The sequence below is a fragment of the Borostomias antarcticus genome (genome assembly GCF_949987555.1).
Source record: "Borostomias antarcticus genome assembly, chromosome: 21".
Lineage (NCBI taxonomy): Eukaryota > Metazoa > Chordata > Actinopteri > Stomiiformes > Stomiidae > Borostomias > Borostomias antarcticus.
The window spans coordinates 17236249-17261666 of record NC_140254.1 but is presented as its reverse complement, the minus strand read 5'-3'; the positions used below and the strand labels follow the sequence as shown (position 1 = coordinate 17261666).

Sequence of the window (25418 nt, the reverse complement as noted above, 5' to 3'; positions counted from 1 at the left end):
CGCTGTTTCCATTTGCCAAGGCTGGATGAGATTTAGCTGGTTTTGGAGAGAGCTGACTGACTGTTGGTCAATATGGTATCGATTTATAACCCCTCCTTCTCCTCACCCCTCCCGGTTCTGCCGTTTCCCTATCTCGCCTTTCATCTGCCGTCTCATTTCTTCACCTCTCTCCATATCTCTCTCTTCATCACCCTTCCCTTTTTCATTTTCTCTCAATCTCTCTGGCTGCCTTTCTTCCTATTTATCCTCTCTTTCCCTCTCTCTGCCCCCCCTCTCTCTCCCTACCTCTCTTTCCCTCCCTCTCTCTCCTTCTCTCTCTCTCTGTGTCTCTCTACATCTCACCCTCGCTCCCCCCTCTCTCTCTCCCTCTCACCGTCTCTCTCTCTGTGCCTCTCTACATCTCCCCCCCCCCTCTCTTTCTCCCTGCCTCTCTTTCCCTCCCTCTCTCTCCCTCCCTCTCTCTCCTTCTGCCTCTCTCCCTCCTCCCGCCTTTCTCCCCCCTCCCCCTCTCTCTCTCTCTCTCTCTCTCTCTCTCCACCTCCCTCTCCGTCGCTGTCGTCCGTCCATCTCTTCCAGGTTCTGTGTATGATCACCGCTCCCGTCACCATGATCCTGTCGTCTCAGCAGGACGCCTCCTTCGCTTTCGCCTCCCTGGCCATCGTCTTCTCCGTCTACATCACCCTGGTGGTGCTGTTCGTCCCCAAGGTAACATAAGATGGCCGCTCCCCTCCTCTCCCCCCCCCCCCCACCTCCCCAATCAGGCATAGATGTAACTGAAGGAGGCTTCCGTCAGGGTGGATCTAAGTCGTTCAAGTTCAAGCCGGGACGATTGCCCCCCAAAAACAGCCCCCATCTGTTAGATGTACTGCCTGGGCCAATGCTGCTGTGTCAGCACAGACGGAGACCTCTCTGTCCAGCCTCTTTAGCCAGTACACCCCCCTGCTCTCTCTCTCTCTCTCTCTCTCTCTCTCCCTCTCTCTCTCTCTCTCTCTCTCATCATCATCATCACGTCAGAGGTGCTGGGAGACGGGGCCAGTGGACAGTGACTGGCCTCTGTCTCACTTAGAGAACAGTGACACCCTGGTCCCTCTCCTCTCCTCTCATGGTCTCTCTGCTCTCTCTCTCTCTCTCTCTCTGTAGATGCGCAGGCTGATCACGCGGGGGGAGTGGCAGTCGGACACCCAGGAGACCATGAAGACCGGCTCGTCCACCAATAACAACGACGAGGAGAAGTCCAGGCAGCTGGAGAGGGAGAACAAGGAGCTGCAGAAGATCATCCAAGAGGTGGGGAACGTCTGCTCTATCTGTAGATCAGGAGGTGAGGAACGTCTGCTCTATCTGTAGATCAGGAGGTGGGGAACGTCTGCTCTATCTGTAGATCAGGAGGTGAGGAACGTCTGCCCTATCTGTAGATCAGGAGGTGAGGAACGTCTGCTCTATCTGTAGATCAGGAGGTGAGGAACGTCTGCTCTATCTGTAGATCAGGAGGTGAGGAACGTCTGCTCTATCTGTAGATCAGGAGGTGAGGAACGTCTGCTCTATCTGTAGATCAGGAGGTGAGGAATGTCTGCTCTATCTGTAGATCAAGAGGTGAGTAACGTCTGCTCTATCTATAGATCAGGAGGTGTGGAACATCTCTATCTGTAGATCAGGAGGTGTGGAACATCTCTATCTGTAGATCAGGAGGTGTGGAACATCTCTATCTGTAGATCAGGAGGTGGGGAACATCTCTATCTGTAGATCAGGAGGTGTGGAACATCTCTATCTGTAGATCAGGAGGTGTGGAACATCTCTATCTGTAGATCAGGAGGTGTGGAACATCTCTATCTATAGATCAGGAGGTGTGGAACATCTCTATCTGTAGATCAGGAGGTGTGGAACATCTCTATCTGTAGATCAGGAGGTGTGGAACATCTCTATCTGTAGATCAGGAGGTGTGGAACATCTCTATCTGTAGATCAGGAGGTGTGGAACATCTCTATCTGTAGATCAGGAGGTGTGGAACATCTCTATCTGTAGATCAGGAGGTGTGGAACATCTCTATCTGTAGATCAGGAGGTGTGGAACATCTCTATCTGTAGATCAGGAGGTGTGGAACATCTCTATCTGTAGATCAGGAGGTGTGGAACATCTCTATCTGTAGATCAGGAGGTGTGGAACATCTCTTTCTGTAGATCAGGAGGTGTGGAACATCTCTATCTGTAGATCAGGAGGTGTGGAACATCTCTATCTGTAGATCAGGAGGTGTGGAACATCTCTATCTGTAGATCAGGAGGTGTGGAACATCTCTATCTGTAGATCAGGAGGTGTGGAACATCTCTATCTGTAGATCAGGAGGTGTGGAACATCTCTTTCTGTAGATCAGGAGGTGTGGAACATCTCTATCTATAGATCAGGAGGTGTGGAACATCTCTATCTGTAGATCAGGAGGTGTGAAACATCTCTATCTGTAGATCAGGAGGTGTGGAACATCTCTATCTGTAGATCAGGAGGTGTGGAACATCTCTATCTGTAGATTAGGAGGTGTGGAACATCTCTATCTGTAGATCAGGAGGTGTGGAACATCTCTATCTGTAGATCAGGAGGTGTGGAACATCTCTATCTGTAGATCAGGAGGTGTGGAACATCTCTATCTGTAGATCAGGAGGTGTGGAACATCTCTATCTGTAGATCAGGAGGTGTGGAACATCTCTATCTGTAGATCAGGAGGTGTGGAACATCTCTATCTATAGATCAGGAGGTGTGGAACATCTCTATCTGTAGATCAGGAGGTGGGGAACATCTCTATCTGTAGATCAGGAGGTGTGGAACATCTCTATCTGTAGATCAGGAGGTGTGGAACATCTCTATCTGTAGATCAGGAGGTGTGGAACATCTCTATCTGTAGATCAGGAGGTGTGGAACATCTCTATCTGTAGATCAGGAGGTGTGGAACATCTCTATCTGTAGATCAGGAGGTGTGGAACATCTCTATCTTTAGATCAGGAGGTGTGGAACATCTCTATCTGTAGATCAGGAGGTGTGGAACATCTCTATCTGTAGATCAGGAGGTGTGGAACATCTCTATCTGTAGATCAGGAGGTGTGGAACATCTCTATCTGTAGATCAGGAGGTGTGGAACATCTCTATCTGTAGATCAGGAGGTGTGGAACATCTCTATCTGTAGATCAGGAGGTGTGGAACATCTCTATCTATCGATCAGGAGGTGTGGAACATCTCTATCTGTAGATCAGGAGGTGTGGAACATCTCTATCTGTAGATCAGGAGGTGTGGAACATCTCTATCTGTAGATCAGGAGGTGTGGAACATCTCTATCTGTAGATCAGGAGGTGTGGAACATCTCTATCTGTAGATCAGGAGGTGTGGAACATCTCTATCTGTAGATCAGGAGGTGTGGAACATCTCTATCTGTAGATCAGGAGGTGTAGAGCGTCTCCACTATCTGTAGATCAGGAAGTGTGGAACATACGAGGTGTGACCGAAAAGTCCCCGGATTGTGTGATATCCCTGTGTTGCCCTATATCTCACGACTATTCTGGTATAATATTGTTCACCTCACTCAATCGGTGCTTCTGTGACATGCTGTTTTGTAGAGTGTCGCAGGGGTACCTTGTCACAGTTGTGGCACTTTTCTCTGGAAACAATGTGCAAGATGGCAGCATACGAACGAGGCACTTACAGAGTTGTGGGTAGAGAGAACATATTTAATGAGGTCTCGGGCTTACTCCTCACTGAAATTGAAGGAAGTAATGCTCGACTTTGAAGAATATATGGTGATGTTATGATGAGCTCATTGGCTATGTGCTTTACTCTGTATGTTTTTGTGTGTGTGTGTGTGTGTGTGTGTTTTATTTTGCTGTGTTGTTTTCTGGTTCTATACTGACTGTGTTATGCAGTTCTAGCATGTTCACCTAATCTGGGCTGAGTTTCCCAGAGGCATCGTGGCGCTACGTTCATCGTAGCACTATGATGAACGCCGTAGCTTACGATGAACGTAGCGCTACGATGCCTCTGGGAAACTCAGCCCTGGTCTGTTCTACCAGATATGTGCTTGGGTGTATTTTTAAGAAACAAGAAAAAGATGACATATACGTCTGTATTTGTTTCATTATGCATCATGTGGATGCATAACTACTTTTTTTATTATTATTATACAGTATAGATCAGACTAGCTGGAAGGTAATTCTGGCCTCTCTGTGTGTTTGCAGAAGGAGGAGAGGGTGTCGGAGCTGAGGAACCAGCTCTCGGAGAGACAAGCCCTGCGCTCCCGACGACGGACGTCCACCGCCAACCAGAACCACAGCACCACCCCTCTGCCCCTCCCCCAGGGCGACCCCAAAGCCCTGGCGCCCCCGCCGGGCTACCCCCTCCCGGGCTCGGACAGCCACACCCTCCCCCCCTCCTTCTCCAACACCTCCACCCTCTACCAGCCTGACGGCAAGATCAGCCGAAACAACTGCCACACCAGCAGGCTCCAGCTGCTCTACAAATGAGTGTGTGTGCGTGTGTGTGTGTGTGTGTGCATGCGTGTGTGTGTGTGTCTGTGTGTGTGTGCATGCGTGTGTGTGTGTGTGTGCATGCGTGTGTGTGTGTGCGTGTGTGTGTGTGTGTGTGTGTCTGTTAGGGAGGTGGTATTTGCCCATTAGGGTGTAGAAGGAGGAGAGATACAGTAGCAGAGATGAAGAGTTGAACCTGACAGCCATTGAGAAGGATAGGAAGAAGATGTATGTGTACAATACGGGTGACACATTAAAGGAAAACCCAGAATAAATGAGTGGAGAAACATAACGAATGTGGATGTTTCCGGACAGGTGTACTGCATGATACAATTAAGCAATTAACATCCCATCATGCTCTGTGGCATGTATAAGCATGCTGAGCATGCCCAGTTAGACCTCCATTTTGGACCAAGATGGCAAGAGGAAAAGATCTTAGTGACTTTTAAAGGGGGGTCATTACTGCATTACTGGGGCACTGATGGCAGGAGCTTCAGTCACAAAGACCGCTCAACTAGTGTTTCCAGAGGAACAGTGACTCAGGGCATCTGCATTTAGGTCTATGGGAAAGACATCAGTAAATAGAATCGGAAATTGTGATCAAAAGCGCACATTTGATGACCTTGATGCTTGTGCATTAGTGCGATATGTAAGGAAAAACAGAAGAGCAACTCTTCTTCAGGTGACTGAGAATGTCAATGCAGGGCGTGATCACACTGTCAGCAAGAACAGTCTGTCGACAACTGCATGAGGGATATTATGGTGGGGTTGCAGTGCATAAACCCCTCATTACAAAGACGAACGCACATTTTAGAGTTCAGTGGTGCAAAAACCACAAGCACTGGTCTACAGAGATGTTGAAACAAGTGATATGGCCAAATTATGACTCATCCTCCACCATATTCTCGACATGTGGGCGAGTGCAAGTGTGAGAATGGTGCAGTAATTAATATTTAGCCCCTACAGTGAGAGGGCTCTGTTATGCTGTTGGGGGGCATTTTCCTGGTTTGGTCTGGGTCCACTTGTCCCTTTAGAGGGAAGGATCACTGCAAATTAATACAAAGTTATTCTGAGTGATCACCCTTATGTTAACCTTTTATCCTGATGGGAGTTGGTCTCTTCCAGGATGACAGTGCCCTCATCCACAGGGCTCGAAGGGTCACTGAATGGTTTGATGAGTATGAAAATGATGTGAATAATACAGCATGCTATGGCCTGTTAGACGGCGCTGTCCACCACCATCGGAACACCAGACGAGGGAATATTAGTCACCCTGAATAGTGTGCTGTCCCTCCAGTAGAGGGCCACAGACTGGTAGAGTCTAGGTGCATTAGAGCGCTCGTGGTGGCTCGTGGTGGCTCGTGGTGGCTCGTAGTGGCTCGTGGTGGCTCGTAGTGGCTCGTGGTGGCTCGTGGTGGCCCAATGTCCCAAAAAATGTACCCACCCCTATGCATGCAGGTATGTGGTCGCAACTTTTGTGAATTCACGCTTGTTCCTTTAATATGTCACCCATCTTGTATATGTATGTGTGTGTGTGTGTGTGTGTGTGTGTGTGTGTGTGTGTGTGTGTGTGTGTGCGTGCGTGCGTGTGTCTGCGTGTGAGTTGAAAGAGAGAATTAATGAGGAGTGGGAGAGAGTGTTAACTGGAAGGAGAGGGTTTTGGGTGATCAGTGAGTAAATTGCCAAGCAACAGGAATCCACGGTTGATTGAACCAGAAAAATGCCAACAGACAGAAAAGAAGGCTTTAGATGAGAGACACGCTGTAGAGAGAGAGGGACTGAGGCAGGGCACTTTACCGAAATCTCATTTGGAAAACACAGAAGGAGGTGTTTATAACTTGTATCCTCCTCTCCTCTCCTCAATCTGTCTTACCCTCCCTCCCTGTTGCAACGATGAATGAACTCGTAGCAGATTGCCGTTTGGATAAGATGAGAAGTACACTCGTTCTATGATTCCAAGTTAATTTTAGTTATGCACCTGTCTTCTCTGCATGGTTTATGAAGTGCCATCTGGGATTAGTGAATATACAGTATTACTCAGAGCAGAAGACGAACACGAGACATCATTAGTGCTACACATCCTTCATAATTATTGTTTACCACTAGACCTATTTCCGCGTGGTGAGACTACTGTGTTAATGGAGAGACTGGATGAGATGCTGGATGAACAAACTCAATACAGCGGTACTTTTAAAAACTGACAAGCTTCGTAGACCAGCAACTGATTGTAGGCCACACGAAATTGGCCTAAAAATTACTGGCTTTGTCATTTTGAACGGCTCAGCATTTAATATGTATTATCGCTTTCTTTAAATTTATTTTAAGGGTCCTATTATTCTCTGTTCAAAGAGACTATTGAGGTGTTTGATACAATTCTGCTGAGTCATCACATTCACTCTGAATGGAACAGGCCACAGCTGCTCTGAGGTGATTATAGGGTGTAGTCCCAGCTGCAGTATTGTGTGTGTGTGTGTGTGTGTGTGCGTGTGTGTGTGTTTGTGTGTGTGTGTGTGTGTGTGTGTGTGTGCGTGCGCCTGTGTGTGTAGGCCGCAGGTGAGTGAGAGGGAGCAGAGGGCCTCTCTCTGCCCTCTGTGAAGCTCCCAGAAGGTCATGACCGACACCGCCAAGCACTGACTGATAATCGCAGGAAGCTCTGAGCGTTGGTCGCGTTCTCGTTCCAGCGTTAGGCCGCAGCTGCTGCGGTCAGAGACCTGAATCAGTAATATGTCAGACAGGTAGACACATATAGATCCGGCAGTAGAGAGAGCAAGTAGCCACTGTTTTCACAGAGCTTAGTGCAGTGCTTAAAAAATGAGTTTACGCAATGATAATGTTATGTTGCACAAGTCACACAAGTGCATACATCTGTCATTGATTTCTCTCCAGTTTTATCTAGCGTTCCGGCTGAAAGCTTTAGATTTAATCAGGCCCTGAGTAATCCAGTTAGCTCCTCTGAGCCACCAGCCCTGTCTGGGCCTTGTCTTTTGGGTGGCTCCTCTCTGCAATGCAAAGTGTTAAAACTGTTCACAACTGACAGGGAGTTCCTTCGACTATCAACGTATTGTATCATAAAATCAGTATTTGGCAAAATACCTGGTGGGTTATTTTTAAAATATCAACACGTCACTTAAAAACTTCCCCGTTTACGTCTGCTGCTCTCTGCGAAGTTGAACCTTTGTGCTTTGTTGTTTGGGTTTTGCTTTCTACAGTAGCAAAGAGGAAGGACTTGACAAGGTACTTTTCAGAGGCTGAAAGACACACTTCCCCCTCTATTGTGTTAATAAACAATGAGTCCAGTATTTAGGTGCTTTTCTTTGTGCCTGTTTCAAATGTCAGTTGGGCTCTCTCAGCGTGCCCATGGGTTTTCTGTTATTGTGAATTACAGTATTGATTTCTAGAGGCATGGCAAGGCTTCTCTCACTGGGCTGATGCTGTGCCTGTCTGTTTCCAGTGGCCAGACCCCCACGTCCAGAAACCCTTATGGCAACTGGATTTGTACATGTATGCCTGTGTATGATCTTACCCTGGAATCTCTTCAAGTCTGAGAGCGGTTCCATGTGCTATGGACGCACAGCTCGCTTCCTCTGGACTGTGAATATGAGTTGTCGTAAGCACTTACGAATGTTGGAGTAATACTTATGACACCCTGATGTATTGATCATGAGAATATCAGATCCTTCGTTAAGAATCCTGGTTGTTAACTACAGTATCTGTAAATATTGTATGTTTGTCAGTAATGGCTTTACTGTATATCAGTCGTTGTCTAGTCCGAGCATAGTAATGATACTGGTAATGTTCATTAATGAGGATATGCACAACATTGACGATGTAAATGATTATTAAGAAATATGTACTACCTTGCACATGTGTACAAGTTGTATTTGGGTGTGGAACAGTATTTGAATTATATTTATATACATACTATGAAAATAGTTGATCATTTGAAATGAAAAAAGAGAACGATTATGATGAATAAAGTCATTGTTTTTTCATAATTTACATGTAAAGTACACTGTCATTGTGTTCATGTGGTTTCATGGTCATGGTGGATTAGAAGCAATCTGCACACACAAACAATGCCAAAGGGAATTCCGATTAGTCACGAGAGCTACTGTTCCTCCTACATGATGGAGAGTCCACCACCACCAGATACCACATGCCTGGAGCCACCAGATACCACCACACGCCTGGAGCTCCAGAGTGAGAGTCTTGGTTTCACCACTGGGAGGTGTGCTGGTTGGCCCGGTGTCTGCCAGGCCACCGTTATGAGTCAGTCAGGGGGCCCCTGTTCCTTCCTGTTCTCCTCCCACTCCTGTGATGACTACCTGACTGGGGGGCGTGGAGGTGAGGGGGTGCGTGGGGGGCGGGGGAATTGCCTGTTCAGACAAGGCATGGGGGTGTTAAAAACAGAGAAGCCCTTGCAGCTGTTTCACTACTCCTCTGTCTCGCGGCAGCATCATGGCAGAGGTGGTTTCCCCTGTCTGAGCTCTCCTCCTCTGTTGAGGAAATGCAACTCCGCAACGGAAACTCACAAGAGTTTATTTTCGTAGAGGCGCATTTCACATGTATGCAACATGAAACAAGCTCAGCCTAATACAGCATTTCCTCCACGGTAGCTTAGATAAAACCATTTGAATTTGTATGATGAAAATGTTAGTTATGGAATAGTCTCACAACATTTAGAGACTGACTTGTCTAGTTATGATATTTTCTGAAATATTGCACTTTCTTACTTGTACTTGTACAAGTACTTGAAGTTCACATTGAAGCGGCCCTCCTATGAGTTGATGATACCAGCAGTGGCCCCAAGCCAATTTGAGTTTGAGACTCCTGTCCTAGAGGCTTACAGCATATATTTTGTTGGCTTGAGCTGTACTGACTGAAGAACGCGCCACAGTTTCACACTTGGGAAAGACACACTCACCCCCTCACACACACTCACACACACACACACACATATACACACACCCACAGACCACAAGTGTCCTGTCTCAGCCTGAAACGGAAGAGCAGCATTTCTTTCTGCAGAGCAGCATCTGTAATCTCTTCTCCAGTGTAGCGTTCTTCTCCTGTACGATATCTCTCTTGGGTTTTCTTGTCCACATTTCCAACTGCGTATTCTTCAATGTTGTTAAGTGTCTGAAGCAGCTATAGGTTGTTTCGCCTCTATTCCTAGAAGCTTACAACATATATTTTGTGCATATTTTGTGCGTCTGTAATTAGTCGCTGATTGTGCCTTTTTGTTGTCCTTACCTTACTGCTGTAACACATCTGTCTTATCTGTCTGTTCACATGATTGAACTATTTTAACAGTATTTTTTATTGAATTTTCCTTTTTAACACAGCATGTGAGAGTAGCAAAAATATCTGAAGAAACAATAAAACAATAGCACCAAAGCAGCAATAAAACTAAAACAAAACAAAAAAATACCCAAAACAAACAAATATTACGTTTTTAAAGAGCCATCGGGGGTATCCCCAGTAGCGCTGTCTTCGCCATGATGAGGTGAATCTGGTGGCGTGGGTGGACCTAGGACGACCGGTCCCCCCATCTTGGCTGCAGGAGGCCCCCGGGCCCACAGGGTGTGTGTGTGTGTGTGTGTGTGTGTGTGTGTGTGTGTGTGTGTGTGTGTGTGTGTGTGTGTGTGTGTGTGTGTGAAGAGCCACACACACACACACACACACAAACATACAGTAGAGCAAAAAAGCTCCAATCAAATTTGCATTCACTCAGTTTCCATGTGGCGCTCCTCTCCTCTTCATAGTAGCCAGATGGAAAATCAACAAGTCATTCCATCAACTAATTTGAAAATAACCCCCAAAACGAACCATGGGATTCATCTACTCATTTAGAGAGACGGGGGACTTTGTGTGCCACATTTTCCCTCCTCTACTTTCAAATGAGGATCACACATCTCCATTATGAGTAGGTGGGAGGGAAACGACATTTACATAAAACAGCCCTAATTTACGACAGCCCACAGACCACTGTCAGAACTCTAACCCAACCCTAACCTTTAACCCCCAGCACCCCAACACCTGCTTCTCTCTGACCACCACCTCCCCACTCTCCATGCTCTACATCCAGACATGTCCCCTATTCTAAACAGTGCTCTACATGATGTCTTTGATCCAGGAGAATACAAACTTGCTCATGCAGCTGCCATAGACCCACCATGTTAGTTGTCTGGTATACTGTACATATTGACTCAGTGAGATTTTAAATGGTTTTGTCCTTTAAACATTTTTATTAAGGTTCTCACTCAACAGTAGCAAAGGCTTTCATGCAGGAAAACTGACTTACATGTTTGTACACAAGAACAGTTTTCAAATTCTTATACCATGGTAAAAATAGATCAACAAATAAATTAGGCTACTCAAAATCTGAAACACATTATCTCAAAACTGGCATCTGGTCAACAAATGCACAGAAAAGCAATGAAATAGTATACTAAACACAAACACATAATTCAATCAACCAATCAACCAATCAACCAATCAATCAATCAACCAATCAATCAATCAATCAATCAACCAACCAATCAACCAATCAATTAACCAATCAATCAATCAATCAATCAAATATTATAAACATATATCTAACACCTAAATCAACAATTACAATAAATAAATAAATAATATATGTATTTAATAAATAATAAACACTGATATAAGAGAAACACACACAAGAAGAGCAGAATGAATATAATAAATAAATAGTTTTTAGATTGTAGTGACAAATTCTAAATTGTGGAATACATTTGCATGTTACAATCAAGATATCATTCACAGCACATGTGCTGCGCAGCAGCAGATTCCCAGAGTCAGAAGATTCATGTACATAGTACATTTACATAATTGCAATGCAGTTCCGCAGAAATCCCTGTGGAAATACATTATTATACAGGAGACCCCCATCATAAATTGTTACAGTTTACATGGGTTAATCTCAGTAAAGTAGCCAATGGCATAAAACTGCCCTGAACTTCTTTCCATGAAATATAGAAGATGAACTAACATGACTCCTGTCAGCGACTTCTTCACCTTCTCTCTTTTTGAACTCTTTATATTATATATAGCTGCCTCTCTCTCTCTCTTTCTCTACTTTGTTGCTCTCAAAGTGCAAACACACCAAAGAAGTTCTCCCCAGCAGAATCATTCAAGAATGTGGCGTTCACCTCGGTGTTCAGCCTGTCATCCCGTCTCAAGCGGAACACGGCGCCGGCGTACACGGAGTTGTAAGAGATGCCTCCGTTGACGCTCGGGGCAAGGCCCTCGCACTCGGTGTGTATGGAGTGGAGCAGAGTGGCGCCATCCTCTCCGATGGACCTGGAGTGACGCATGACGGTTTGGCTCAGAGTGACCATCTTCCTGCTACCTTGCACCTTCTGAACGACCCTGCAGTTGACCCTGAAGGACACCTGGCTGTAGACGAAGTACAACCCGTTCTTGGGAATGACGATCTCGTTGTTTTTAAGCTTGAGGTCACCATGAACGAAGGCCTGATCCTCACTGTCGGTCCACTGCACTGCAACATCGTAAGGATTCACAGGATTCTTCTCCTTACGACCTATGGATGGAGGGACAGAACGAGAGGGGTCACTATGGGGCAACAGCAGAGATTCAGATCTCATTCACATCTGCAGACTTGAGTCGAATTCAAAATGAATCTCAGAAAGAGAGTTTATGTCTTATACAGAATGCATGAATGGCTTGTGTTAATCACAGAGAAGAGTCATGTGTGCAGCTAAAGATCACGGAAAGTTAGCCAAAAGTTAATTCACCAACGCCGCTGTGATGTGTTGAACGTGTGCTTACCTTCTAAGTGAATAGCAGCCTTGATGCCGCCTGACGTAGAGACTTGCCTCAATGTGTGGCGGAGGTCTACAGAGGGGAAAAGGGAGAGGTTTAGAAACTAGGACAGAGGCTCAGAGACTGATCCTCACATGCAAACTCCACACCAGGCAGGAAGCACTGACCCACACTACACAGCACTCTGGTATGGAGAGGCAGAAACTACTGTAGGCTACGTCCTCCACCATGATACCAAACAACACTACAACTGCATGTAGACAAACTAAAAGAACTCTCACCGTCTGCTTCCTCAACACGATCTTGCTTCTGAACAGAGGAAAAAAAAGAAACAGATAAAGAAATGTTAACAGAATCACAAAACAATGAACGAGTTGTACACCACTTCATCATCAATCGGTCGGAATCCAAGACTTGTCTGTTTACCTGATGGTTCCAGGTGAAGAAGAGAGCAGCAGAGACACACAGGGCCATGGCCAGCAAGGCTCCGCCCACTCGCCAGCGGGTGGCGGTCAGGGGCGCTTCCCGTACCACCGTCACCTCAGCTGGGGCGCTAGAGCCTCCCTCCATGTCCACCTGCACTTTGTGGTCACTTCCCATCGTAGTTGTAATTTGTAATCCCTGAGTCTTCTGGTTCTGATAGAGCAGAGTGTCCTACTGTCCTACTTCAAGCTCAAATGTCAAAATGCTGAAGTCTCAAAAAGTGGAAAGTAAACTGGTAAAGTAACTACAGTGCCAAAGCTTTCCCAGTCTTGTTAGAGGATGGCTGTGTTGTGAGGGTAGTTCTGTCCTCTGTCAAGCCTTTGACTGATTGACTGAAACTCTGAGCTGGTCCTTTTAAAGGCATCTGCAAAGGGAAACTCCTGTGATGTCAGGAAGTGGAGACTTTGCTGGGGAGGAGGGCTTGAGCTGTAGTGACTGGAGAACCCGTCAAAGTTTCACACTTGGGAAAGATGCGCACTCTCACACACACACACACACACACACACACACACACACATACACACACACACACACACACACTCACACACATACACACTCGCACGCACACACACACACACACACGCACACACACACACGGACACACACACACTCACACACAGAATGTGGGCAGTATAGTATAGTTGTTGTTTTTTTAATGTACATACATACATACATACATAAAGAATGAGGAAAATACATAATCTCAATACAATCAACACACACAGGCACACACACACACACATACACACACACACTTCATCTTCTGCTTCTTCTTCTTCTTCTTGGTTGTCCACTGAATCCGATGACGACGTCCACTTCTATCGGTGAGTTCTTTGATGGCTGAATAGTCCTATCCTGGACCCACAAGTCCTACTGCAGGTGGGATGTGTATATGTGGGGGTGGAGGTAGTGGCAACAATGGCTGTGTTCCTCCTCAGCCTCCTCTGCTGTCCCCTGGCTGTCCTCTCCTCCTACAGCATGCGGGTCGTCCAGGCACAGCTGGTCATCCAGGCACAGCTGGTCATCCAGGCACAGCTGATCATCCAGGCACAACGGGTCATCCAGGCACAGCTGATCATCCAGGCACAACGGGTCATCCAGGCACAGCTGGTCATCCAGGCACAGCTGGTCATCCAGGCACAGCTGGTCATCCAGGCACAGCTGGTCATCCAGGCACAGCTGCAGCCAGCTGTTACGGTCAGCAGAAACATCCTCCAGGTCCTCGGTTCTAATTTTGCACTTCCATAATGCGGTCTTCAGCTGGTCCTTATAGAGCTTCCTCTGCCCTCCAGCTGGGCGTCGTCCATGTTGTGGCTGGCCATAATATAGCACTCTGCTAGGCAACTGATAAGCCCCAGCCAACGTAGATGGGGCTGAGTGATCGCGGCCTAACCATTCCCACAGTGTTTGTGAGTATTTCCAAATGAGGCATGCGATCACGCCAGGCAAGACCCAGGATGCGCTGAAAGGCGGCATACGTCGAAGTGCTCCTGTCACTTGGATGCGGCGGCCGTGAGTTACCCGAGCTTCGCAGCTATGAAGGAGGGCGGTGATGCAGGTGGCTCAGGGCTAGACGCAGACCTTTGCGCGGAGTAGGATGTAGGTTCTTGTTTTTGTGCGTGGCTGTAAGCCAGCGCACCAAAGACAGCAAATGTCTGGTTGTCACTCCTCTCTCCTTCCCTCCCTTCCTCCGTCAGGTTGTTGATCTGCAGGTCTATGTTGCTACCACAAGAGGCAGTGTTTTTTAGTGCATGGTAGCAACGCACCAAAGATAGCACAAGAGGCAGTGTTTTTTAGTGCATGGCTCAACGCACCAAAGATGGCAAATGTGCGGTTGTCACTCCCCCCCCCCCCCCCCCCCCCCTCCCTAGCATAATTTGCATAGGGTGTGTGGTTCTGCAAACCCACGGGCCCCCTAGAGGATATATTGCGGTGGGGAACAAAAGGCAGGTGGGTTGAGTTCAACAATTGAAGCACATGAAAGCAGGGGGGTATTCAAGAAAGCGGGTTCAGTGCAAATCCTGAGTTCGCTAAGCCTCAAATAAGGGAAAGCCTGGGTTTTCCATTCCAACAGACTGTCTCCCCGTCTCTCCCTACCAGATGAGGAAGCGCATTACTTCGTGAAGTTTTAAATGCATGCATGTTTCACCGGGAGAGGATTTTAAGACTGCGATGGGATGTCCTATCATTCCCCGAGGATTATCTAATAACCTTACTGTTTTTCCGCAAACTCCAGTATGTAGGCTATCTAGCCTACTAAATAACATTTTCCGGCCTGAAATCGCTATTATTAGACTACAGAATTCACATCGTGGCCGTGCTTTTACATCAGAGCAAATTATGTGTGAGTTTCTGCAAACGGGAGTTTTTTTTAATATACTAACATTGGCGATGTAGTAGCTACACATTGGGAAAGCTACTGTGTGTAGAGCCATAACTAAGGAAAGTGTCCCTTGCTCTGGACACAACCTCTGACCATGAAGGAGGAATTCCACAGAATAGCAGGTGACTATGTTGAAAGCATTCAGCTGAAGTTAATGACGATATTTTACATAATATTCTGGTAATGCTGCAAACTCATTGTGCCTACTGTACCTGTAGTCTAGTACTGTAGTACTGTAATGAGTGAACAGGAAGTTGTTCCACAGCATTAATGTGCAGGTCATCGGTGCAGGTAGCCTACATTGACTAGGCTACCGTCTGAAAATTACAAACACTATTCATTCATATACTGTATACAATATAGCCTACCTGACCACTGATTGTAGGGCTTATAGGCTACTGTACATAGCCTACATGCACCTCCACACAAAATTTCACGCACAGTGACGACGAGGACCTTTATATCAGATCTATCTCACTATTCCCATAAGCGGTGCACAGGCAGAGCGCACTTTCAGTCGTCTTAAACTAATTAAAACATATCTGCGGTCTTCAATGAGTGAGAATCGTCTCTCAAATCTGGCAATGCGTTTTATTGAGAGAGAAATGACTGAGAGGGTGGACTTCAGCAATGTAGGCCTAATTGAGACATTTGCGAGGATGAAGAAAAGAAGAACGCAGTTCAGATAGTCTACACATTCCAAGAATAGCCTACTTTTAAATATTTTTTGTCTTTTTTCATGTGTTAAACTTTTTTTTGAGTAGCCTTCATTGGATTATTAGGCTTATAGCCTTTACCATGACATGTTGCCTCTGAGCGAATTGAGTGAAAATACCGTATAGACTATTGAGCCTAGTGATTTGTCTTACCTTAGTATGGCTGTACTATTTGTTGTGACGTTCTGGCACATACTAGGCCTACTGGTGACTACATAACTGCAGTTGATGCCTCTAAGTGCTGTGTCATGTTTAGTCTGGTCTCTTTTAATAAAGAACACGTCTTTTGTTATCCCCGGTCCTCGTTCTTATGTAGAAATAAGTTTATATAGCTCCAGTATATTACAGCTATATGTTTCAGATGCTACAAATTATGATAAATTCAATAGGCTATTTTAATGAATATATTATTAAAAAAACATATTTTTGATTGACAGAAAGGCTAGGGGCCCCTTTGAGGTGAAAAAAACCCATGGGAATAAAAGTGAATCTACGCCCCTGCTGCTGCTAGTTGTTGTGAGCTCATGAGCTAACTGGCTATCCTGCTCTTTTTGTGCTGGATTAGAATTGGAAGCATTGGAACTGATGTGTCCAGGCGACAAGACCTATCTTAATTTATCAGACATTATTTCATGTCATTTCAATTCACAGCTATTTCAGTGGCGTGACTAGCTTCCGTCCTACCAGTCCTGAACAGAAACAAGCCAGCCACGCACATAAGCCAGGCTGGACCTGGCCTGGTTTGATGCTAGGTTGATTTGGGCTTCTGGACCTCGCCATCAACGCCGCCATCTTCAGAGAGAATACTCTCGGAACGATGAAACTACTGACAGTTAGTTGTTCTGTTGGGTTCTGTTGGACTTTCCATTTTGTCGTCGTTGGACGGTCAGTCCCGTCCTGCTGTTCGCTCTCACTGCCTCAGCGAGGACGGACCTTAAGGAGTGTGAGACACCAGAGCGCAGTCGTCTGCATGCCGCAGCTCAAGGTCCAAGATTTAAGGTCCGGGTACTTTCGCCGTGGTCAGAGATGGATGAATGCACAAGCACGTTTTTAAAGAGCCATCGGGGTTGCGCTCTCCCCAGTAGCGCTGTCTTCACCACGATGAGGTGAATCTGGTGGCGTGGGTGGGGCGACCGGTACCCCCATCTTGGCTGCAGGAGGCCCCTGGGCCCACAGGGTGTGTGTGTGTCTGTGTGTGTGTGTGTGTGTGTGTGTGTGTGTGTGTGTGTGTGTGTGTGTGTGTGTGTGTATATAGAGCCACACACACAAATATAGAGCAAAAAAGCTCCAAACAAATTTGCATTGGTCACTCAGTTTCCATGTGGCTCTCCTCTCCTCTTCATAGTAGCCAGATGGAAAATCAACAAGTCATTCCATCAACTAATTTGAAAATAACCCCCAAAACGAACCATGGGATTCATCTACTCATTTAGAGAGACGGGGGACTTTGTGTGCCACATTTTCCCTCCTCTACTTTCAAATGAGGATCACACATCTCCATTATGAGTAGGTGGGAGGGAAACGACATTTACATAAAACAGCCCTAATTTACGACAGCCCACAGACCACTGTCAGAACTCTAACCCAACCCTAACCTTTAACCCCCAGCACCCCAACACCTGCTTCTCTCTGACCACCACCTCCCCACTCTCCATTGCTCTACATCCAGACATGTCCCCTATTCTAAACAGTGCTCTACATGATGTCTTTGATCCAGGAGAATACAAACTCGCTCATTCAGCTTTTTTGTCCTTTAAACATTTTATTAAGGTTCTCACTCAACAGTAGCAAAGGCTTTCATGCAGGAAAACTGACTTACATGTTTGTACACAAGAACAGTTTTCAAATTCTTACACAATGGTAAAAATAGATCAACAAATAAATTAGGATACTCAACATCTGAAACACATCTCAAAACTGGCATCTGGTCAACAAATGCACAGAAATGCAATTAAATAGTATAACTAGCAAATAAATAAATAAATATTATAAACATATATTTAAAACCTAAATCAACAATTACAATAAATAGCACTTATTTAAAAGTAAACACATACAAGAAGAGTGCAATAAATAAATAAATAAATAAATAAATAAGTCAGTACATAAATAAATAAATAAATATAAGTAATCAATTAGAGAGGCTTCGGACGAAATACAAGTTGTCAGATTGTAGTGACATATTCTAAATTGTGGAATACACATAATCAAGATATCATTCACAGCACGTGCTGTAGCACAGCAGCAGATTCCCAGAGTCAGAAGATTCATGTACATAGTACATTTACATAATTGCAATGCAGTTCCACAGAAATCCCTGTGGAAATACATTATTATACAGGAGACCCCCATGATAAATTGTTACAGTTTACATGGGTTAATCTCAGTAAAGTAGCCAATGGCATAAAACTGCCCTGAACCTCTTTCCATGAAATATAGAAGATGAACTAACATGACTCCTGTCAGCGACTTCTTCACCTCCTCTCTTTTTGAACTCTTTGTATTGTATTAGCTGCCTCTCCTGCTCCCTCTCTCTCTCTCTCTCTCTCTCTCTCTCTCTCTCTCTCTCTCTACTCTGTTGCTCTCACAGTGCAAACACACCAAAGAAGTTCTTCCCAGCACTATTATACAAGGATTTGACACCGTTCACCTCGGTGTTCAGCCTGTCTCCTCTCTTCAAGCGGAAGGCCCCTCCGGCGTAGACAGAGTTGTAGCTGTGGCCCTTGCTCGGCCCGGGGTTCTCGCAGGCGGTGTGTATGGAATGGAGCAGAACGTTATAAACCCCTCCAGTGGCGTCAGAGTGACACTTGACGGTGTCGCTCAGGTGAACCGTCTTTCCGGCGCTGCAGCTGACGCTGAAGGACACCTGGCTGTAGACGAAGTACAACCCGTTCTTGGGAATGACGATCTCGTTGTTGACAAGCTTGAGGTCGCCATTAACGAAGGCCTGGTTCACATTGCTACGCCACTGAACTGTGTCAACGGAGTATGTTTTGTTGTAATCACCTATGGAGGGAGGGAGAGAAAGAGAGAGGTCACTATGGGCAACAGTAAATTCAGAGAGCCTGGACATCCGTAGACTTGAAAATGAATCTCAGAAAGAGAGAGAGTTTATGTCTTATACAGCATGCATGAATGGCTTATGTTAATCACAGAGAAGAGTCATGTGTGCAGCTAAAAATCACATTTAGCGGAAAGTTACCAACGCCGTTGAAGAGACTGTGATGTGTTGAGCGTGTGCTTACCATCTAAGTGAATAGCAGCCTTGATGCCGCCTGACTTAGAGACTTCCCTCAATGTGTGGCGGAGGTCTGCAGAGGGGAAAAGGAAGAGGTTTAGAAACTAGGACAGAGGCTCAGAGACTGATCCTCACATGCAAACTCCACACCAGGCAGGAAGCACTGACCCACACTACACAGCACTCTGGTATTGAGAGGCAGAAACTACTGTAGGCTACGTCCTCCACCATGATACCAAACAACACTACAACTGCATGTAGACAAACTAAAAGGGCTCTCACCGTCTGCTTCCTCAACACGATCTTGCTTCTGAACAGAGGAAAAAAAGAAACAGATAAAGAAATGTTAACAGAATCACAAAACAATGAACGAGTTGTACACCACTTCATCATCAATCGGTCTGAATCCAAGACTTGTCTGTTTACCTGATGGTTCCAGGTGAAGAAGAGAGCAGCAGAGACACACAGGGCCATGGCCAGCAAGGCTCCGCCCACTCGCCAGCGGGCGGCGGTCAGGGGCGCTTCCCGTACCACCGTCACCTCAGCTGGGGCGCTAGAGCCTCCCTCCATGTCCACCTGCACTTTGTGGTCACTTCCCATCGTAGTTGTAATTTGTAATCCCTGAGTCTTCTGGTTCTGATAGAGCAGAGTGTCCTACTGTCCTACTTCAAGCTCAAATGTCAAAATGCTGAAGTCTCAAAAAGTTGAAAGTCAACTGGTAAAGTAACTGCAGTGCCAAAGCCTTCCCAGTCTTGTTAGAGGATGGCTGTGTTGTGAGGGTAGTTCTGTCCTCTGTCAAGCCTTTGACTGATTGACTGAAACTCTGAGCTGGTCCTTTTAAAAGCATCTGCAAAGGGAAACTCCTGTGATGTCAGGGAGTGGAGACTTTGCTGGGGAGGAGGGCTTGAGCTGTAGTGACTGGAGAACCCGTCAAAGTTTCACACTTGGGAAAGATGCGCACTCTCACACACACACACACACACACACACACACACACACACACACACACACACACACACACACACACACACACACACACACATACACACACACATACACACACACACGCACACACACACACACGCACACACACACACGGACACACACACACTCACACACACACGGACACACAAACACATACACACACGCTCACACACACCACACACACACACACACAAACCACAAGTGCCCTGTGTCAGCTTGAAACGGAAGAGCAGCATCTGTAATCTCTTCCTCAGTGTAGCGTTCTTCTACTGTACGATATCTCGCTTGAGATCTTGTTCACATTTCCAACTGCGTATTCTTAAATGTTATTAGTTTTGTCCAATACACTGCCATTTATTTCAATCGGTCTCTGTGCTCACAATATAGAAAGGTATCTGAAGCAGCTCAGGCTGTTTCGCCTCCTAGACGCAGGGGTCTGGGCCCGCCCCACCCCTCCATCCGGCCCGGGACATAATCAGAAATATAATGTAATCCGGCCTGCAAAATAATTTATTGAACACGGCGCCGGCATTCAGGCCAACAATGCAAACTCAAGTCGCTCAAACGTGGAGTGAAATTCTGTTATTGTGCGCAGCGCGCGAGGTGATCGCTGCATACAGTCACAGGTGCAATCAATCCGCACGCGACTATGAACTATGAACGGAATGCAGCTCGACACCGAGGGGTTGTTTCCATGGTTAACTAACGCTAGGAGCACAGACCGTTTCAATTCACAGAAAGATGGACATTGCAGTATTTTTGTGGACTTGCTACCTGCCTGATATGCAAGAAAAAAGTTGCCGCTCTAAAGGAATATAATGTCAAGCGTTAATGACTTAACACGGAGAACATGAGAAACAGGGAGACGAGAGGAAAAAACTAGCCACACAGCTGATCGAGCCCACACAGAGGGCTAACGTCTCAGCAGTCTTTCAAGATAAGTGTCTGACAAGAAATAGAGTTGTAGCCTACAAATGTATTCAAGTGTCTGGCAAGAAATGGAAACAAACTTGAACTTTAATAAAAGTGCAAGTAGCTAGTCCATGGCAGACTTACAGTAGGTGGTGCATCTTGCAGCTAAAATAGAATAAAGTAGGCTACAAATGTAGGCTATTCAAGATAAAATAAAAGTAAGGAAAAAAGATTTGCACTAACTGTTAACATGTATTAAAATGTATAGGACTTTGTGAGTCTAGTTATGGGAATGAAAAATGACATTTTCAGAAATATAGCACTTTTTTATAGTTAGTAGTACTTGAAGTTGACATTGAAGCGGCCCTCCTATGAGTTGATGATACCAGCAGTGGCCCCAAGCCAATTTGAGTTTGAGACTCCTGTCCTAGAGGCTTACAGCATATATTTTGTGCGTCTATAATTATTCGCTGATTGTGCCTTTTTGTTGTCCTTACCTTAGCCTACTGCTGTAACACATCTTTTTTTCTGTCTGTTCACATGATTTAACTTTTTTAACAGTATTTTTATTGAATTTTCCTTTTTAACACAGCATGTGGGAGTAGCAAAAATATCTGAAAAGCAAAAGCACCAAAGCAACAATAAAACAAAACAAAAAACACAAATACCCAAAACAAAGCAACAAAAAAAGACTACAAAAGTTGTACAGGGGCATATAACAAATACAGTTAGGCCTACCTGATCTGATCGAATAGGATAAAACCTGTTTGTGATACATTTAGAAACACTGCTCCAAAAAACAATCAGATAATTCTCTCCACCGACCCACATGCAACACCAATCGTATTACACTACCCAGAGTTTGACTGAACTATTTTCACCTTAATTCAATAGAAACTTTTGAGTTAGAACTTGCAATGCAATATTGGCTTAGTGTAATTTCCTTCCTTTTCTAAAAGTAGCCTAGGCCATGATGGTTACGTAAGAAAATAATTTCAATACAGCTGCGAGGATGTAATGTTCTTGAAAAATAAGCATTTGTATTTTGCACATTGTGTCCCCAACGTTTGTGTCTTCAACGTTTATCAATCTGCATTAAATCATTCACAACATCAACAATCATCAACAGTGACCCTGCCGTACAGTAAGTGTTGAGCACAGAATCAGGCGAGTATCAACATCAACACTCAATGGTGAGCATGAGTAACAATGGAATCACATCAATTGAAAAATGGTCACTTCAAGGTCATTCCCCCCAGAATTTCCTATAGCCTGACATGAGTCAGTCTGGTAGGTGGTAGGTAGCCCAGCCACAAAAGTCACTGGTTGAAGACCAGGCATTGCCTACCATTGTGCCCTTGAGCAAGGTACCTAACCCCAATTTAAGATCAAGAAATTATAAGGTGCTTTGGATAAAAATGTCTGCTAAATGACAAATTTGTTTGACTTTATAGTACTTCTATAATAACATATTTCAGAATGTACATATTTCATCCAACATTATTGTCATTTGAATAAGTAAAATAGTTTGTACATTATGTAGCTTGTATTTATATTTGTGTTTATATTTTATTGTGTGTGTTTTGTATGCCGGGCTCCCTTACAGGAGAGAATCCCTGATTAAATCGAGGTTAAATAAAATAAACAGTTGAGAAGATGAGTAGTAAATATACAGTATGGCTCATCTATGTCACACAGAATGAAAAGAGCCCTGTAACAACAAACTGTATAGATAGATAGATGGATAGATAGATAGATAGATAGATAGATAGATAGATACAGTAGATAGATAGATAGATAGATAGATAGATAGATAGATAGATAGATAGATAGATAGATAGATAGATATAAAGTAGAAAGCATAAAAAAGAGGAAGAACAGAGACTATATATATCCATAGGTACAGAATGTGGGCAGTATAGTATAGAATATATATATATTGAGAATGAGGAAAATACAGAATCTCAATACAATCAACACACACAGGCACACACACACACACATACTGTACACACACACACACACACTTCATCTTCTGCTTCTTCTTCTTCTTCTTGGTTGTCCACTTAATCCGATGACGACGTCCACTTCTATTGGTGAGTTCTTTGATGGCTGAATAGTCCTATCCTGGACCCACAAGTCCTACTGCAGGTGGGATGTGTATATGTGGGGGTGGAGGTAGTGGCAACAATGGCTGTGTTCCTCCTCAGCCTCCTCTGCTGTCCCCTGGCTGTCCTCTCCTCCTACAGCATGCGGGTCATCCAGGCACAGCTGGTCATCCAGGCACAGCTGATCATCCAGGCACAGCTGGTCATCCAGGCACAGCTGGTCATCCAGGCACAGCTGCAGCCAGCTGTTACGGTCAGTAGAAACATCCTCCAGGTCCTCGGTTCTAATTTTGCACTTCCATAATGCAGTCTTCAGCTGGTCCTTATAGAGCTTCCTCTGCCCTCCAGCTGGGCGTCGTCCATGTTGTGGCTGGCCATAATATAGCACTCTGCTAGGCAACTGATAAGCCCCAGCCAACGTAGATGGGGCTGAGTGATCGCGGCCTAACCATTCCCACAGTGTTTGTGAGTATTTCCAAATGAGGCACGCGATCAGGCCAGGCAAGACCCAGGATGCGCTGAAAGGCGGCGTACGTCGAAGTGCTCCTGTCACTTGGATGCGGCGGCCGTGAGTTACCCGAGCTTCGCAGCTGTGAAGGAGGGCGGTGATGCAGGTGGCTCAGGGCTAGACGCAGACCTTTGCGCGGAGTAGGATGTAGGTTCTTGTTTTTGTGCGTGGCTGTAAGCCAGCGCACCAAAGACAGCAAATGTCTGGTTGTCACTCCTCTCTCCTTCCCTCCCTTCCTCCGTCAGGTTGTTGATCTGCAGGTCTATGTTGCTACCACAAGAGGCAGTGTTTTTTAGTGCATGGTAGCAACGCACCAAAGATAGCACAAGAGGCAGTGTTTTTTAGTGCATGGCTCAACGCACCAAAGATGGCAAATGTCCGGTTGTCACTCCCCCCCCCCTCCCTAGCATAATTTGCATAGGGTATGTGGTTCTGCAAACCCACGGGCCCCCTAGAGGATATATTGTGGTAGGGAAAAAAAGGCAGTTGGGTTGAGTTCAAAAATTGAAGCACATGAAAGCAGGGGGGTATTCAAGAAAGCGGGTTCAGTGTAAATCCTGAGTTCGCTAAGCCTCAAATAAGGGAAAGCCTGGGTTTTCCATTCCAACAGACTTTCTCCCCGTCTCTACCTACCAGATGAGGAAGCGCATTACTTCGTGAAGCTTTAAATGCATGCATGTTTCACCGGGAGAGGATTTTAAGACTGCGATGGGATGTCCTATCATTCCCCGAGGATTATCTAATAACCTTACTGTTTTTCTGCAAACTCCAGTATGTAGGCTATCTAGCCTACTAAATAACATTTTCCGGCCTGAAATCGCTATTATTAGACTACACAATTCACATCGTGGCCGTGCTCTTACATCAGAGCAAATTATGTGGGCTGCCCTGAGTTTCTGCAAACGGGAGTTTTTTTTAATATACTAACATTGGCGATGTAGTAGCTACACATTGGGAAAGCTACTGTGTTAGAGCCATAACTAAGGAAAGTGTCCCTTGCTCTGGACACAACCTCTGACCATGAAGGAGGAATTCCACAGAATAGCAGGTGACTATGTTGAAAGCATTCAGCTGAAGTTAATGACGATATTTTACATAATATTCTGGTAATGCTGCAACCTCATTGTGCCTACTGTACCTGTAGTCTAGTACTGTAGTACTGTAATGAGTGAACAGGAAGTTGTTCCACAGCATTAATGTGCAGGTCATCGGTGCAGGTAGCCTACATTGACTAGGCTACCGTCTGAAAATTACAAACACTATTCATTCATATACTGTATACAATATAGCCTACCTGACCACTGATTGTAGGGCTTATAGGCTACTGTACATAGCCTACATGCACCTCCACACAAAATTTCACGCACAGTGACGACAAGGACCTTTATATCAGATCTATCTCACTATTCCCATAAGCGGTGCACAGGCAGAGCGCACTTTCAGCCGTCTTAAACTAATTAAAACATATCTGCGGTCTTCAATGAGTGAGAATCGTCTCTCAAATCTGGCAATGCGTTTTATTGAGAGAGAAATGACTGAGAGGGTGGACTTCAGCAATGTAGGCCTAATTGAGACATTTGCGAGGATGAAGAAAAGAAGAACGCAGTTCAGATAGTCTACACATTCCAAGAATAGCCTACTTTTAAATATTTTTTGTCTTTTTTCATGTGTTAAACTTTTTTTTGAGTAGCCTACATTGGATTATTAGGCTTATAGCCTTTACCATGACATGTTGCCTCTGAGCGAATTGAGGGAAAATACCGTATAGACTATTGAGC

At 45.3% G+C, this 25418-nt stretch overlaps 3 protein-coding genes across 3 annotated transcripts in view; 1 reads left to right on the top strand and 2 right to left on the bottom strand.

Annotated features, from left to right (window-relative positions):
- gabbr1b (gamma-aminobutyric acid (GABA) B receptor, 1b) overlaps window positions 1–4493 on the top strand; it is a gene marked incomplete at its 3' end in the record, with an annotated part of 87577 nt that extends 83084 nt beyond the window's left edge. Inside the window, exons 21-23 of the mRNA XM_084455268.1 lie at window positions 577–705; window positions 1141–1284; window positions 4209–4493. Of these exons, the coding sequence (XP_084311394.1) occupies window positions 577–705; window positions 1141–1284; window positions 4209–4493 (558 nt within the window). The remainder of the gene's footprint in view (window positions 1–576; window positions 706–1140; window positions 1285–4208) is intronic.
- A 7118-nt stretch (window positions 4494–11611) lies between these two features.
- LOC311322894 (tumor necrosis factor-like) lies at window positions 11612–12908 on the bottom strand (the record flags this gene model as incomplete). Its single annotated transcript, XM_084455012.1, has 4 exons — window positions 11612–12066; window positions 12315–12380; window positions 12590–12617; window positions 12735–12908. 4 exons carry the CDS (start codon window positions 12906–12908, stop codon window positions 11612–11614), a joined length of 723 nt encoding a protein of 240 aa, XP_084311138.1.
- Window positions 12909–18474: 5566 nt separating this feature from the next.
- Window positions 18475–19728, bottom strand: LOC311322893 (tumor necrosis factor-like; the record flags this gene model as incomplete). The annotated part of the gene is made up of 4 exons (XM_084455011.1): window positions 18475–18896; window positions 19136–19201; window positions 19411–19438; window positions 19555–19728. 4 exons carry the CDS (start codon window positions 19726–19728, stop codon window positions 18475–18477), a joined length of 690 nt encoding a protein of 229 aa, XP_084311137.1.
- Window positions 19729–25418: the final 5690 nt, after the last annotated feature.